At 34.2% G+C, this 16,736-nt stretch overlaps 1 protein-coding gene across 3 annotated transcripts in view; it reads left to right on the top strand.

The window, feature by feature from the left end:
• The window catches only part of Orc5 (origin recognition complex subunit 5), a 48,445-nt gene that overhangs the window by 25,884 nt on the left and 5,825 nt on the right, over positions 1 to 16,736 (top strand). For all 3 annotated transcript variants that reach the window (XM_090332940.1, XM_090332939.1, XM_090332941.1), the window contains exon 13: positions 14,616 to 14,728. In XM_090332940.1, coding sequence (XP_090189066.1) covers positions 14,616 to 14,728 — 113 coding nt within the window. The remainder of the gene's footprint in view (positions 1 to 14,615; positions 14,729 to 16,736) is intronic.

The following is a 16,736-nucleotide window of genomic DNA, read 5'->3' as shown; positions in this document are numbered from 1 at the left end:
AGGACAACAATCATTCGTTATATGGCTTGATCTTTTTAAGGAAAAAAAATATTAAAAGTATAGCTGTCTTAAACGGTTCAGAAAGATAATACTTAGTATATGATGTAAATGAAAGCAAGAACAAAACTAGCATTTGTAGAAATTCAAAGTCATCAGAAATTGCATTAATTATTTTGGGTTTGTTTTGGGGCTAAGGAATATGTAAGTCAAAATTATTAGTTATAAGTTTACTCCCAGAATGGATGTCAGCTTTTATAATCTATTATATTGTGGTTTTTATGTTGTGGCTTTTAATTTACTATTCAGGAGGTTTCTGATTTTTTTAAGGTTTTTTTAGCTATTCTGGGGTTTGACTATGATGAAGTGTCACCAGTTTTTATGGTTTTCACAGTGCCAGAAATGTAATTAAGAAGCGCATTGAACCCTAAGTACATTTTATCTGCTAAGAACATAAATTCTTTCCATAAATGTTTTAAACTGCTGATCTTTCTTTATCTGTTTTTATTTGCATGTAATTTTATTTGCAGTTAAAATTAGTTGTACATTTAAATTATTGTGCTAAATAAATTTCCTTATATTCATTTATTAAATCATTTAAGAATTTGCTTTTTCCCATTTAGGATACAGAGGGTAGAAAAATACATAAGACTGAATACAGGTAGCTCTAAAAAACTGGCCTTCATTTTACTTGGTTAGTAAAACACTGAGAAATCAAATAACAGATGACAGGAATAACACCTCAGTACATAATTTTTCTTTTCTTTTCTTTTCTTTTTTTTTGTGGGTCATAGGGCTTGAACTGGGGTCAGCTTGGGCGCTGTCCTGTCCCTGAGCTCTTCAGCTCAAGGCTATCGCCCTACCCTTGAGCCAAGCCCCACTTCCCATTTTCTAGAAGTTAATTGGAGATAAGTCTCAGGTCCTTTTGTGCAGAGGCTGGCTTTGAACCTTCATCCTGAGATCTCAGCCTCCTGAGTAGCTAGAATTACAGGCCTGAGCTACCAGGCCTGGCTCCTAAGCACATAATTTCTATCACATATCTTGTATTTGCTTTTTCTCACTGAGGTCTTTATTTCTATTTTTTTCTTTTTATCTTTTTGTTGGATCTATCAAAATGTACTCTTTTTGCTATTGAAGTCACAATTTGAGTTTATCCTACACACTCCTTAATTTTTGATAACAAGAACATGATCTTTATGCTGGCCTATAGGAGTTGCTACAGAATCCTAGCAACTCTGTAGGCTAAGATTTGAGGGTCACAGTTCAAAGATAGCCTAAGGAGAAGAGTTCATAAGACTTTTTTTCTCCAGTTAATTAACAAAAAGCTGGAAGTAGAGCTATGGGTCAAGTGGTAGAGTGCCAGCCTTGGACACAAACACCAAGCAACAGTATGAAGGCCTGAGTTTGAGGTCCAGTACAGATGCACATGCATCTGTACGTACACATATGCATACAAGCACACACACACACACACACACACACACACACACACGCATATATGACATTATATTAGAAGTGCTTGTTTGATATGAACACTAGATGGCACTATGGTTTCACTCTAGCTTTAAAGTGAAAACAAAAAAAAAAACCTTTTAACTTGTTAACTTTGTTTCTTGGGTAGAGAAAGATTTTTTGCCTAATTAGTTTTGAATAAAAAAATTATCTGAAGCTATATAATGATAAGAGTATAGCATATTATATATATATATATCATTATACATTACAATGTGAATAAAACTGTTAAGGAATTATATTACACAAATGCTTTCCCAGGAAGTAAATTATATCTGAATGAACTGATAATGTAATAATGTATTTTTTATTCATTTAATCTATATGCAACCATTTAAGGATGTATTTTATAGTAATAGGTCATTTTTGTAGCTTGATTTACCATTTGTGATTGTTTAAAAACTCGTCACATGAAACATAATAAATTGATCATATGATAAACACATTCAAGAGTACTTGAAGCAAACCCTATTTTTATTGCATTTTATTTAACTTATTCTATAATGAAAGTATAAACTACTAACTAAATTAAGCTTTAAAGTATAGTAAAATTCAAATTAGGAACAGTAATGAAATTTGTGATATCAGTCACATTTTATTTAGTACTCTGAGTTTATTGAATTGTAGGCTTTTTAAGAATTTTGCCTCAAAAAGAGAACAGTAGTAATACATATGACTTTAAATCTCATTAGTGCTCAGGTTTATTGAACTTATAAAAAATAGTTTAAATATTTTTACTTTGGAAAACATTTCCATTTCAATTTTTATCTTTGGAACTTTTTTTTTTTTGTGGGTTATGGGGCTTGAAATTGGCCTGGGCACTGTCCTTGAGCTCTTCAGCTCAAAGCTACCGCCCCTACCCTTGAGCCAAGCGTCACCTTCTATTTGCTAGAGGTTAATTAGAGATAAGAGCCTCTGGTCCTTTTGTGCTGGGGCTGGCTTTGAACCTTGGTCCTCAGATCTCTGCTTCCTGAGTAACCAGGATTACAGGCATGAGCCATCGCACCCGCCCCTTTGGAACATTTTTAAAATCATTATCATGGGTCATTTAAATTTTTTTCACTCAAATAGTAAGTTACATACCTACATATCAGAGGTGATAAAACATTGTTTCTAATGTTTTATTGTTTTTCTCTTTTTCCCTCTTAATGTGGGAAAAATAGAGTGAAAAAATAAAAATAAGACTTCATGCTTCAGTAATCCTGGCATTTGATAACATAGATACATGTCTTCTACAAAGTGGTAAATCTGTTTCTTGAATACTTCCTTCTGACATTCCCTGAATTTAGTGTTGTAGCAACAGCTATTCTATACCTGTGTCATAACTAAGGTTGTTAATGTCCAGCTAAGTTTAATTACAACATCAAACAGTATCAGTTAATACTTAGAACTTACCAAGATATAGACAGAGAAGTGTGTGCTATACATGGCCTGTTACAAACTATACAAATGATGTTCCCTCAAAAATTATATTGCTATTTTAAATACTTAATAATGAAAAGAAATAGTCAAATATTGTACTCTTGTATATATAGTAGTTCAGATTTCCTTTGTAGGTTTTTGATCCAATTCCGTTTAGCCATATAAATTGATCTAACTTAGGAAAATATAATTCTGTTGGTGTTTTTTTTTTAAAAAAATAGAGGAAATTGTTTCAGTTTTTTACCAATAAGAAAAGTGAAGGAAGAAGTTTGTGGAGAGAGATAGGAGAGAACATTGAAAGGGTGACATTAATCAAGATGCATTGCATTTATAAGCTACTTTATTGAATGGCAACTCCTTTATATAACTAAACGATAATAAAATATATAAAAAGAAATGATTAAGCACACAGAAAACTTAGATTTATCAAAGGTAGTCATGTACCATTAGAGATCATAATTGACAAATGCTGTGTAGGTACATGTATAGTTAACTATGAATTTGAATCTTGTAAACGTAAAATATATCCAAAGATCTACTTATAAGATACATAAAGTGATTTGAGTCTGTACATTAATCTTTGCCACCTAGAGTAGAGATTCTTTGAAAAATTCATGTATATTTGCTATTAGAAATGGGAAGAGCTATTTCTATGTAATTGCTTTGTCTTGTATCCACATTTCAGTGTCATTAATATCAAACTGCAATGATGATATAATGATAAACTATATAATCACAAAAATAACTTGAATACGAATATTTTGTAATAATCATAATTTTCTTGTGTTTCAGCTAGTTCTGGTCACTTTCTGTTTTTATGTTCCTGGTTGGTCCTTTACCACATGAGCCACTATTCCACTTCTGACTTTTTGGTGGTTAAAGATATGGGTTTCACAGACTTTTCTGCCTGGGCTGGCTTTGAACCACAATCCTCAGATCGTACTTTTTTTCTAATCACAGCTTGAAATTGTGAGGCTTTCCATTCCAAACATGATAAAGGAGCCATACCTAATGTCTGTTTCTATTGATTAGGGCAGTAGAGATGCTTCTTGAAAGAAGCAGGCTGTTTCGCAGTTAAGAGCACCACTGCCAGGATGCTCAGCTTCCACTGGAGCAGTAAATGAGATTCTCAAATCGCCTCCTACCCTTGGTGTGGATGTATTACCCTTCTCCCTTCATACCACCCTGCAGTAGGTGCCTATTTCAGGAGATTTTTTTTTTTTTAAACAATTTTGAGATGCTTTGTAATTGAAAAGAGTAGAGTTGATCTATGATTTTCACAAGCTGTGCAGTTGTTATAATGAATACTAATAGTACTTATTAACAGCATAGTAAAAAAAAAAAGACTTATTTATCCACCTGCCCAAGGCAAAATGTTGTTTTTATTCTCATTTATAAAAGAACAATGTGTTCTTCTGTTTTTTTTTTTTTTTTTTGTCTTCAGTGTAACTACTTTGCCTTTGTGAATGTATCAGTCCAACAGTAGGCATTTTTACTGAACCCTAGAAAAATGGACCATTGCTTAAGGGGGACATGTAAAATACTGCCTAAGGGATAAAGGAATTGCATAAATTATTTGCTCTCTACTTTGTATAAAATAATACACTGGTACCTTATTTTTGTAGGCAGTATTTTACAACCATCTTTCTCAAAGCTTAGTATTGCTTACAATAAATATGTCAAGTGTATCTCTGTTATTTACATTTTTGGGAGGAAATATATTCAACATCAGTAACTTTTATTTGACTAAACATATTTTTGCCAGAAAACACAAAAGTTCGCGTAACTATATGCTTTGCAGATGCATATTTAAGAGACAACAAATACTATAGTCACTGCAGTCAAACCCACACAGTATTAGAGTTTTATGTCTAGATTGTTTTAATAAGAAAATAAATTTTAGTAAGAACAGGTTAGAAGATAAGTGACTTAACAAAGTCTCCATTATAAAAATATGTGCTACATTTCAAAAATGATCAAAGAAATGGTGATTGCTTTAGGCATTTTTCTATGAAAGCTTGCGTACATTAACTGAAGTTATCTGGAGGAGATAGGCCATATTAGCAAATTTGTAGGAGTTCTGCACCTACCATTCATGATATACTGCTGCTGGAATATCCTCATCTGTTCTCTCAGATGAGAAATTAGGGTTCTTTGGACTGAGTCACCTTTAGAACCTTACTGTTCATTTACCATCAGGCATTTAGAGTGGTGGAAAAGAGCTTCTTAGTATGGAAGGTAACTATGGAATCCCAAAGGTAACTTCAGACTCAGAAAAGGAACTCAGTGTATCTATAACTGTCTTTTCTGTTACCTGGGCATAAAATCCTGTATATGTTATTGTGGTCCTTGAAGTCTGTATTTCTGTTTTTATTTTCTTATTTTCCATCCAAATGGCCTCAAACTGAATTTTACCTCAATGTCCTGTCTGTTTCATGCTCCATACAATAAACCAAATAATTCCTTAAAAGTTTTCTATGAGTTTTAGCCTTAGATTTTAAAAATCATTTGTTTATTCATCCTTTACTCTGTCACATATAGGTTCTAGAAAAAGGAAGCCAGACAATCAAATTTTAGCTTTTAGCTTAGGTAAATGGAAAAAGTATTTCTGAATTCTTTCTCTTTTGTAGGTCAACTAATCCAGGCTGTTTTATCTCCTGAATGTTGAATATATTTCTTTCTTTCTGTCATTACTGCAACTACCTCAAATTTATAACTTTGTTGTTTTTTAGAGTATTATACTTAGCTTCTTTTCTGCAAACCTGTCATCACTTTCTATACAGAATCAGCATAAACCTTAAAAATAAAAATTAAATTTATTTTTTTAATATTTTTTAACAAGTTACAGAACCAGGTCTGCATTCCACATCCTTTCTTCTAAGGTCTTAGTTTGTTCCAGTTCTTCTACTGTCTTCATTCAGCGTACACACTTTTTACAATGGGCATGTTTTTAATTTGAAAGCATACTAATTGTTAACTCTTTTACAGTGAATAATATAAATACTTTCTTCTTCTGTTAGCTCCCTTCTCTATAGTTAGATAATTATGTTTACTCTTATCAGTACCATATTATTTATACTGTGTCAGTACCGTGCTATTGTATATGTCTCCTATTATATTGGATTCTCAGAAGATGTACCTCATGTACAATCACTCATTGAATTAATGATTTTCCATTCTTCTAACATTTACTTAGGGTCTTCCTGGCTTTTGTAGCCAGGAAGGTTGCAGAGAGTAGAGGCACTGTTACTAGTTCCCCTATGCATAAAAATGCATGCCAAGTTTTGCTGTTCTGAGAGATCAAAAAGTATGCCCTTCTCATTTTTTGAAGAGGATAATAATAAAAATATAATATTTGCCTACCTCTTCCATGTGCTGTACTTCTGGTTCTCATATGTAAAATGTCACTAAGTAGTTGATAACATGTCATGAGCCATTACATCTTATCAGCATGAATATAGTATTTGTTGGATTATATGAAGCTTAGCCACTGACATTTCATTTATTAAGATTGTTTATCTAAACAATGTTTTAGTTAGACGCTTCACCAGGGTAATCAGGGTAGGATATTTCGTAATTCAGTTGATGTATGTATCAACTGAAAGTATAAAAATAATAAGCATGTTAAAAATTAATTACAGTTGTAAATTGATTTCCTCTTTTTGTTGGCAGAAAGAACAATTTATTAACCCAGGAGCAAGTTCACACTGTTTTTACATCAAGCATTTCCAGCTGAAGCTTGTTAGTGACTGCCTTTCAGATTAAATAGAAAAAAAAAATCTCACTATGGTACATGAACTCCTATTGTTAAGACATAAATAATCAGCTCATCCCCTACATGGATGAGAACAAAGAACATAATAATACACAGAGCAAAGAATAAGCAAATACTGCATATCCCTATTTGCGATGTGAGTCTAAACATTATATATAAATAGATTTTTAAGTATTTATATGTAAATAAATATATAGTAACATAAAAAGATACAAATAGACTTATCTTTTTCTTTGTGAATGTCTCAGTTGTAACATAGGAGCTAAAGAGAAAAAGTATATACTCTGGTTTTGAGCCACATTATTTTAAGCTAGGTTAAAATCAAATACAGTCATAATGGTCCACTGTACGAAAGTTAAAGAAGTACAGGGTTTTTTTTTCTGATAGTAAGATGCTTATTCTTAAACTAAGGACTAAAATAAACAGTTCCAATTTTGAAGAACACCACCAGTGGAAGTATTTGACTGAGGAAAACTTTAATGTAAAATAATTGAATTTTTAGTATAGCTTAAAAAAAAGATGAAGCAAAAAAATTGTTCTGAATTTTCTAGCATGTAATATAAATCCTGACTTTGAAAAGGAAAGTCCACTGCCTAGGATACTTTTCAGTTTATTTAAAATATAATTTATTTGAGTTCGATTTACCAAAGTAAATAAGAGAAGGAGTTGTGAAGTTGTGGAAAACAGTGTGTATCCTGCTACAACCTTAACATTATTTGCAGAAGAGTATGTCTATGTTTTCAAAGATTACAGAAACCCAGAAAGGGAATAATTACATCTCTGCATATTTTTAACTTTCTCTGATAATTAAATTGACTTCCTGCAATGATTCCATTCTGGTGTTTCAGAAAATACTTTTTCATTACCTTTGTTTCCTAAAGATTTTGATGCTCGAAGTGGTGCTGTGGTTCAAGTGGTAGACACTAACTTTGAGCTGAAGAGCTCAGGGAGAGTACCCAGGCCCAGAGTCCAAGCTCCATGACTGACATCCCCCGCCCCCTCCCCCCAAAAAAAAGTGATTATGATGCTTAACCTAACTTTTAGTACATTCAACTACTATGAAGTTTCGTGATTGGTAGCTTTGATTTTGTTTTTTTCTTAAATGATCTTTAGTCTACAAATACATTAGAAACTTTGCTTTGGAATATTATTTTCAGTGTTGCCTAATAGGTTCAGTTTTTTTTGGTTTTGTTTTGTGTTATAAGTAGATATCTCCCCCGTCTTAAATCATCTTTTAAATTTCAAATTTTAAAAACAGCTACAGTCTGGTTTATGGGAGAACTAAATGACATTAGATTAAGTCTGTACTTCAGTATTTCAACTGACTATTTCAAATGCATCAGTATTTCAACCACTAATTTTACTCACAGAACTGTTCTTTCTCTAGGCTATTCTGTGTTCTTGAGATAAGACATGGGGCTTTGTTGAAATGCTGTTTTTTCCATTTCGTTCCAGTTTTACTTGAGACTCTTGTTACCTCCAATGGCTGACCTAGATTTCTGTCTTCCAACATGCTCAGGTACTCTTTTAGTGTGGAACACTATCAGAGTTGTCCTTTTTACTTTTCCTTCTCTGTGATGCTTTCCTTAATCTATCCTACCAAGTTCTTTGTATCTTGCAGCTTTCTTTTTGGTCAGCTTAAGGGTTCCGGTAGTATTGAAATCCAGTGCTCTAATGCTAACAACTCAGTGACCTTCATTATTTACTAACCCCCCTGAGCTTTCCTCATCTGAAAAACAAGGTTTTATTTTGGGGTTTTTTTTTTATTGTATCTGATTTGGCAGGGATTGTTATGAGGATTTAAGAAATTAAAATGCCTAGCACAGTGTTTACCATAAAGTCTAGAATAAGGCGATCTTATTCCTATACTACTAATGTTGCTAATATTGATTTGTTCTCATAATTCTTTTTCCCCTCATCTTTCTATAGAATATATCTTTTAGATTGAATCTAGGAATGAGTGAATACAAATTTACATTATTACAATGTTGCATTATTCTAAGGTAATTCTGAGTTACGTTATTAATAGGAGAAAAGATAATGCACACAGACTAATGAGGTCGTTTTCATAATAGTAATAGTCTTAGCAAACTGTTTTCCAATATTTGTTGCCATCCAAAATGCATTTTTTAGCTAGACATTTTAATGTGTTAAATACTCTTAAAATACAATTACAGTTTAAAATTTGTTATGACAACTTTAAATGTTTTCTAGTAAACTTGCATCATGTGAGTCTTTTTTTTTTAAACTGGGGCTTTTTGCACTACATCAAAACATTTTCGTTTGTTTCATATGACTAACTGACTACTGGTAATGCCAGTCATCTTTTTATGACATCTGTTTTCTCATCTATTAAATTAGACATTCACCAAAGTTTCCAGTCCCCATGTGGTAGCTTAGAATTTTATTTTCTGATTATTTCCACATTGAAATATTTTACTTTTTAATACTTTTTAAATTTAGATGGTTTTTAAAGTACCTAAACAGAGTATAATTATATTTGTGATACTTTTATATTAAAGATGAAACACTGTTTTACCAGCTTCAGTTTTTTTTTTTTTTAAGTTTTTGTTTTTGTTTTGCTTTGTTTTTTGCCAGTCCTGGGGCTTGAAATCAGCACTTAGGTCCTGAGTACTGTCGTTGGGCTTTTTCAAGGCTTGAGCTCTACCACTTGAGCAACAGCACCACTTCTGGCTTTTTTCTATGTTTGTGGTACCAAGGAATCAAACCTGTCTTTGGGCATGCTAGGCAATCAATCTACCTTTAGGTCAAACTCCCGGCACCACCTTCAGTTTTGTGACAACTTTTGTGAGGTTGATTATGGCTCAACAGCCTGAAGCCAGTAGTTACCAATCCTCTGCCTTTAAATGGGGGTAAAAAAAAAAAAAAAAATCTAAGCTCTGTTAAAGAACTTATCCAGATGGCAAATCAGTACTGAAATAGTTAACATCCTCTCACTTTTTCACTTTGGGCCAGGCATATTAAAAAGTTCTTGTAAGTATGGGTCTAAAATGTTTTAGTCTCACAAGTAGATTTTATTTTGTAGCTGCATGGATACTTAAATAGTATTAAATAAAAATGATCAATAAAGGTCTTTCCCTACAATCTCTGTATTTTGAGGCCTTCACTAGTGTTACTTTTTTCATTAAGCTTTTTTTTTTATTTGAGTAATTGTAAAAGATACAATTTTACAATTGTATGATTTGATTTGATTTAATTTGATTTGGCTTTAAAATTTTTATTTTATTTATTTATTTTTTATGCTGGGTCTTGGCACATGCTGAACATATGCTCTACCAATTCCCCAGGGACCCAGGGTATTTTTGTATGTCTGTATCTTTGGTGTGTGAAATTTTACATGTTGGGGTATGTATATCACTATCACATATATAGACCAATCAGAGCATCACAAGAATTCCTTCACTTATATATTCATTGATAACCATGCCACTTTTTTCTCCTTCCCTTATCTCAATCTCTGGCAACAACTAATCTCTACCTCTATATATTTGTTCAAGAATTTGTATAATCAGGATCTTATCATATTGGAATGAGCCTGCCTGTCTGCCTGCCTCCCTCAATCTCTTTCCATCCCTCATTTCCTCCCTTGCTCCCTGCTCTAGAGATTGAAGTAAGAGTCTTGAATATGTTTTGTAAGTGCTCTGACCTGAGCCAGCCCACTGCTTCTGTTGTTTGTATTTTGATTTGAGGTAGAGTCTTGCTAAATTTTGCCTGAGTTGGTCTAGAACGGCAAATCCTTCTGCATGTTTCTTGTGTTGTTTGGATTATAGGCATACATTTTTGGCATTTGCAGTTCAACATAGTTCCCTCTTGAGATTCATCCAAACTTTTGCATGTAAGAATATCTGATTTCCATTTTTTTTAGCTGTTATGAACTTTTACTTTGAATATGGATATACATGTCTATCTGTGATAAATGCTTGAGTGAAATTTATTGGTATAGAAATCTTACTTCCATTCAGGTCCTTTTGCTTTTCTACCTTTCGAATTTTTCATAGAGTCTAAGTTGCTGTTATACTTTTTTTGTAGTTATATTTTATTGTCAGGGTAATGTACAGAGGGGTTATGGTTACATTCTTCAAGTAGTAAGTACATTACTTCTTGAACATCATTACCCCTTCTCATGTTTTTCTCCCACTTTCCCTTGTAATTTAGAATACTGTAATTTAGAATACTTATAAGGAGATACTCTTACCTTTTCATTATTCTTTCTTTTTTTTTTTTTTTGCCAGTCCTGGGCTTGAGCTCAGGGCCTGAGCACTGTCCTTGGACTTTCTCAAGGCTAGAGCTCTACCACTTAAGCCTCAGCACCACTTCTGGCTTTTTTATGTATGTATGTGGTACCGAGGAATCGAACCCGGGTCTTCATGCATGCTAGGCAAGCACTTTAACCACTAGGCCAAACTCCCAGCCAATTCTTTCTTTTTTTAATATATTTTTATTGTAATTAATAGAAGGGTTACATTTTATTTGCCAGATAGAAGGTGTACTACTTCACAAACATTGCTACCCTTTCTCATATTTTTGTCCCCGTTTCCCTCCTCCCACTCCCTCCCCTCATCTTGTTTTTCCCCTTCCGAATCTTATTTCAAATAAACAAATAAAGATATATATAATATATCAGATAACAAGGTAAGATACTGTAACAATATGAGATAACCAAGGGATAGCAAAAGAGATGAGAAATAACATAGTACACTAAGAACAACAATTACACATTATATGGCTCTTGTTTCTGTATCTCGGAGGTCCTTTTAGCCTCATCCTATATGGCCTTATGTATCTAGGTTTTTCCCTATTATAAATTTCTGCTAGGAGAGTCCAAGGTTTATATTAATTATGCCAAATGAGGGAAACCATTGAGCCTATGTTCCTTTCAGTCTGGCTTACTTCACTTAGTATGATTTTTTTCCAAGTCTTTCTCCATTTCCTTACAGATGGGGCAATGTCATTCTTTCTGATGGCAGCATAGAATTCCATTATGTATAAATACCACATCTTGTTGATTCAGTCATCAACTGAGGGGTATCTGGGCTGGTTCCATATCTTTGCTATGGTAAATAGTGCTGCAGTAGACATCATTGTGATAGTGGATTTAGTTTCTTAGTTTCTTTTCTTTTCTTTTTTGATATTCAAGTTTTCTCCTTTTATTATTTTCTTTGAAAAATTTTCCTTGGCCATTTATTAAAGGTATGTCTGCCAATGACTGATTTTTTTAGTTTTCTCTTGTTTAAGGATGCTTTTATATTTATGTATTTATCCTTATTTATTTTTCCAATTCTGGGGCTTGAACTCAGGGCCTGAGCACTGTCTTTGGACTTTCTCAAGGCTGGAGCTCTACCACGTGAGCTGCAGCACCACTTCCAGTTTTTTTTTTTTCTGCAAAGTTCATTTTTCTTTATTATTTTTCCACCAGCAGTGCTATTTTCTTTTTTTTATTCTAATTAATAGAGGGGTTAAATTTATGTTTGCCAGATAGAAGGTGCATTATTTCTCACACATTGATACCCCTTCTCATGTTTTTGTTCCCATTCCCCTCCTCCACACCTTCCCCTCATCTTGTTTTCCCCTCTTCCTTTCCCTATTTCAAATAAACAAATAAACGCATATACAATATACCAGGTAACAAGGTCAGACACTGTAACAATATGAGATTAACCAAGGGGCAACAAAAGAGATGAGAAATAACATAGTACATTAAAAATAACAATTACACAAGATAAAGCTTTCCATATCCTCACTTCCAGCTTTTTTTTGTGTATGGTACTGAGGAATGGAACCAGGTGTTTGTGTATGCTATGCAAGCACTTTACCATTAGGCCAAACTCCCAGCCCCAAGAATGCTTTTATTTTTACTTCATATGTAAATGAAAATTGTGATGTGGAATTGCTTGTCATTTTTGTTTTGACAATTTTATGTTTAGTTAAGGCCTGGGGAGCCTTGAGGTGCACATCAGAGGTGCAGGACCTAGCTTACTTTGTAGTGGTTGAGTTTTAAGACTCCCTCCTTCGACATTCTTCTTGCAGGCCTGGTGATCATAAGTTGCCCATTTCCTCTTTTCACCTTTCCTAGCACTCCATTCCTTCTTGCCTCTTACATAATTTCTGGGATTTACTGTTGAAGTTCCCAAAGGAGAGCCACAAGTATGAATCTGTTCTGTCCTGTCTATACTAGAACTTCTTTTCTATTTATCATTTCTTTGTGAAGGCCTTTTGTTAGTAGTATTTTATCCATGAAATATGTTTCAGGGCAATTCAAAGTTCACCTGAATTAGAAGCCTTCTGTAAATTGGAAAGTGCTAAAAACCATTAAATAATATACAAGTATAGTATATTTTACTACTATTATTTCCTCAAAGATTAAATCTTTCTAAGATGTTAACTCATTGCCAAATATTCTAATTTATTCTTTGCTAGAACTAGAGACTAATATATACAGGCCATTTTTTGCGTTTAGGAAGCTAGCAGAAATGTTTCTTGTGTATCAGTTTTCCCTCAGTGACCAATTTGTTCCTGAGCCCTTAACAGCCAGGTAGAAACAACAAGTCTGTTCTCTGTCTTATGTGTGCTAACACATGCATACTGAGATGGAATCTGAGTGTCTTCATGGTCTACAGACAGACTCCTTTCATTTCAGTCTATGTATGTGGTACCAAGAAATGGAACCTGGGTGTTCGTGCATGCTAGGCAAGCACTCTACCACTAGGCCAAACTCTGGGCCTTACTAGCTTTTGAGTATATAGTTACCTAGAATCAATCCTCAAGAATTTTGTGGACATATAATTCAAATGTAAATGTGATAATTTGGGGGTTGTGTGATGAAAAGAAAGATGGGATTTTCTTTTGTTTATCACATGTCAGTACTTTTATATAGTTTCCAAATGTTTTTACTTAGTACTGACTAAGACAATAAAAGTAATAAAACTTTTTAATGTATCTGAAACACAAAATTTCCATTAAATTTTGTGGCTTATAAAAACTATAGAAGAGTACTTTAGTATATCAGTAAAGGGTCTTTTTTACTATGTGAGAATATCTGAATCACAGAGAAGTAGGAAAGTAATGATGGGCCAGAAGTCTGACCTAGTGGTAGAGTGCTTGCCTAGCATGCACGAAGACCCAGGTTTGATTCCTCTGGAAAAAGCAGGAAGTGGTGCTGTGGCTCAAGTGGAGCTCTAGCCTTGAGAAAGCCCAAGGACAGTGCTCAGGTCCTGAGTTGAGGCCCCAGGACTGGCAAGAAAAAGAAAAGAAAATATGCTAAGGAAGCGAGGAGGCTGGGTGGCTCACACCTATAATCCTAGCTACTCAGGAGGCTGAGATCTGAGGAGCAAAGTTCAAAGCCAGCCTAGGAACAAAAGGACCTGAGACTCTTATCTCCAGTTAACCTCTAGAAAACAGGAAATGGGGCTTGGCTTAAGGGTAGGGCAGTAGCCTTGAGCTAAAGGGCTCAGGGACAACGCCCAGGCTGAGTTCAAGCCCTATGATCCACCAAAAAAAAAAAAAAATTATGCTAAAGTTTAACATGTGATTTTCACAAAAGGCTATTACTAACCTATTTTACAAATTAATATCTTACAGTAAAATATAATGAGTAGCAATTAATATAGTTTTCTATAGAAGACTGTTTCATAAATATGTTTTAAATGTTGTTTAAATGAGAACATGCTACAGTTTAAGTTACTGTAAACTATCCCTCACTGTTAAAAAAAAGGGGTTTAAAATGTATGTACAAAAATCCATATGTGTGAACTTCAAAGTGATATTCTTTGTAGATATTTTTGTGAATTTAGATTCTTTGTAGATATTTTTATAGATTTATCATTATCAAAGGTACTGTCAAAGTGTTCAGAGAAACATAGTTTCTCATAAAAATATTGTTTGTTTTTAGATTACTTCTTTAGTAACCCTTCAGCTGTTAACTCTGGTTGGCCATGATGATCAGCTTGATGGACCAAAATACAAATGCACAGTTTCACTAGATTTCATTAGAGCTATTGCAAGGTAAGAGAATAATTGTTAATAAAAAAGTCTTAAATTAATGTGATGATGTATAAGCATAAAATTAATGTTCTTTCTAATATAACATCATTAGTCCTTGAAACAAGAACAATCTAATTGCCAAGAATGAATAAACTCCTATAGAATGAGTCATTTCATCAGATTTACTAATAATTAAAATTAAGAGCAGGAGGTAATATTTTGGATGAAAGAAAGCAAGGTCTGAAATTCCTTAACAGAGTAATAGTTTGATAGTAACAAGATAAGAATTAACAGATCATTGGCTACAAAATAAAATTCATAGGTACTCAAACAAAAGATGTGGCATATGTGGCATACGTCCTGGTATTTTAGCTGCATGAAGGGCAAAATCCTGACTTTAGGTAACACTGATAGAGATATAGTGTCTTGTTCAAGTAATGTAATAGTTCTATGTTGTTGTAGGCACATCAAATCTGTTCTGTGCTATGCTTTGAGGTTTTTTTTTTTTTAATGCATGTTTATTTGAACTAGGGAAGGGAAAGTGAACAAAATGGCATGACAAAGGACTAAGGGCAAACCAATTCAACAGCAGTACTCACAAGACAATAGATTGGAAATGAACTTTACAACCTAGGAGGAGAGTAGGGGAAGGGACAGTGGGAGAAAAATGTAGGAAAGAGTAACAACGTTCAACAAGAAATGTACTCAGTACCTTATGTATGTAACTGTAGCTCTATGCTTAGAGTTTTAAGAGGAGAATTGACAAATGTGTACCTGAAGAAGAGACAGGAGAAAGAGGGCCTGTTAACTGTATGAAGTATAATCCCGGGATGATGGGTGCAAAATAGGTAATTGGAACAATTCTAGATCATTAGAAGTTTACAGAGGAGAGTATGTTTATCCAAATGAAAGCTCTGTTTCAGCCCTTTGACAAGATATTCTATTTCTACCAGTGCTACTGAAAGCCTTACAGTCAGCTTTCAGTGTTTCATAGGACAGAGGTGAAATCGTCCATTCAGAATACATCAACTTTTGCCCAGTTCTCTCCTTCTTCTGTGTGTATGGGGGCAGTGGGGGGGGAGCGTGGTAGAGGACAAACTCTTCTGACCTGAGATAGATTCTTTGCCCTGTGCTCAGAAATCTATCTCCTCAGAACATCTGTTGATCTCAGACTGTCCTTTCACTGGCACCTAGCACTTACCCACTCTGAGACGTCTTTGCTCTTAGACCCCCTGATGCCATGATTCTGATTTTCATCTTTGTTCTTTGGTTATTTTTGCTAAGGTTTATTTGCCAGCTTATCCTTTCCACATGACCTTTAAGTAGAGCTGTTCCTTGAGGCTTGATCCTGGGTTCTTTTTTCTTAGCCATATACATGATTTGAACCATGTGCTTATTAATATCTCCCCTACTGTCAAAGGCCAGACCTTTTAAATAATATTTTTTTACCTATATTCGCTATTCCCTAGCTATACCCATATGTTTCCAGAACTAAACTCACCTCTGTTTCTACCCACCAACAAAAATAGGAAAGTTCCATCTTTACTCCAGTATTCCTGTTTCCTGGTCATTTCTGCCTTCTGCCAGGTTTCACAGACCTGACATTTGGGAGTCATCTTGTCACTTCTCTCCCACATGCCAATAGGACACGTTTTCCTGTATATTGCAGGTTCATTCACTTACTGTCATTTGCATTGTTGTCACTTTCTCTTTTTTTTGGCCAGTCCTGGACTTGGGACTCAGGGCCTGAGCCACTGCCCTTGGTTTTTTTTCTCAAGGTTAGAGCTCTGCCACTTGAGCCTCAGCACCATTTCTGGCTTTTTTTCTATGTATGTGATACCGAGGAATCGAACCCAGGTCTTCGTGCATGCTAGGCAAGCACTCTACCACTAGGCCAAACTCCCGGCCCTGTTGTCACTTTCTTTAGTAGCCTCTACTCAACTAGAATGATCTTAAAAAAAAAAAAATCAAGATGAGTTGGGGGGAAAGGGGGAGGGAAATGGGGACCATGACATGAGAAAGGGTATCA

The sequence above is a fragment of the Megascapheus bottae genome, chromosome 5 (genome assembly GCF_031878675.1).
Source record: "Megascapheus bottae isolate mThoBot1 chromosome 5, mThoBot2.hap1, whole genome shotgun sequence".
Lineage (NCBI taxonomy): Eukaryota > Metazoa > Chordata > Mammalia > Rodentia > Geomyidae > Megascapheus > Megascapheus bottae.
Note: the sequence above shows the minus strand (reverse complement) of the source record. Positions and strands in the feature narration are given on the sequence as shown.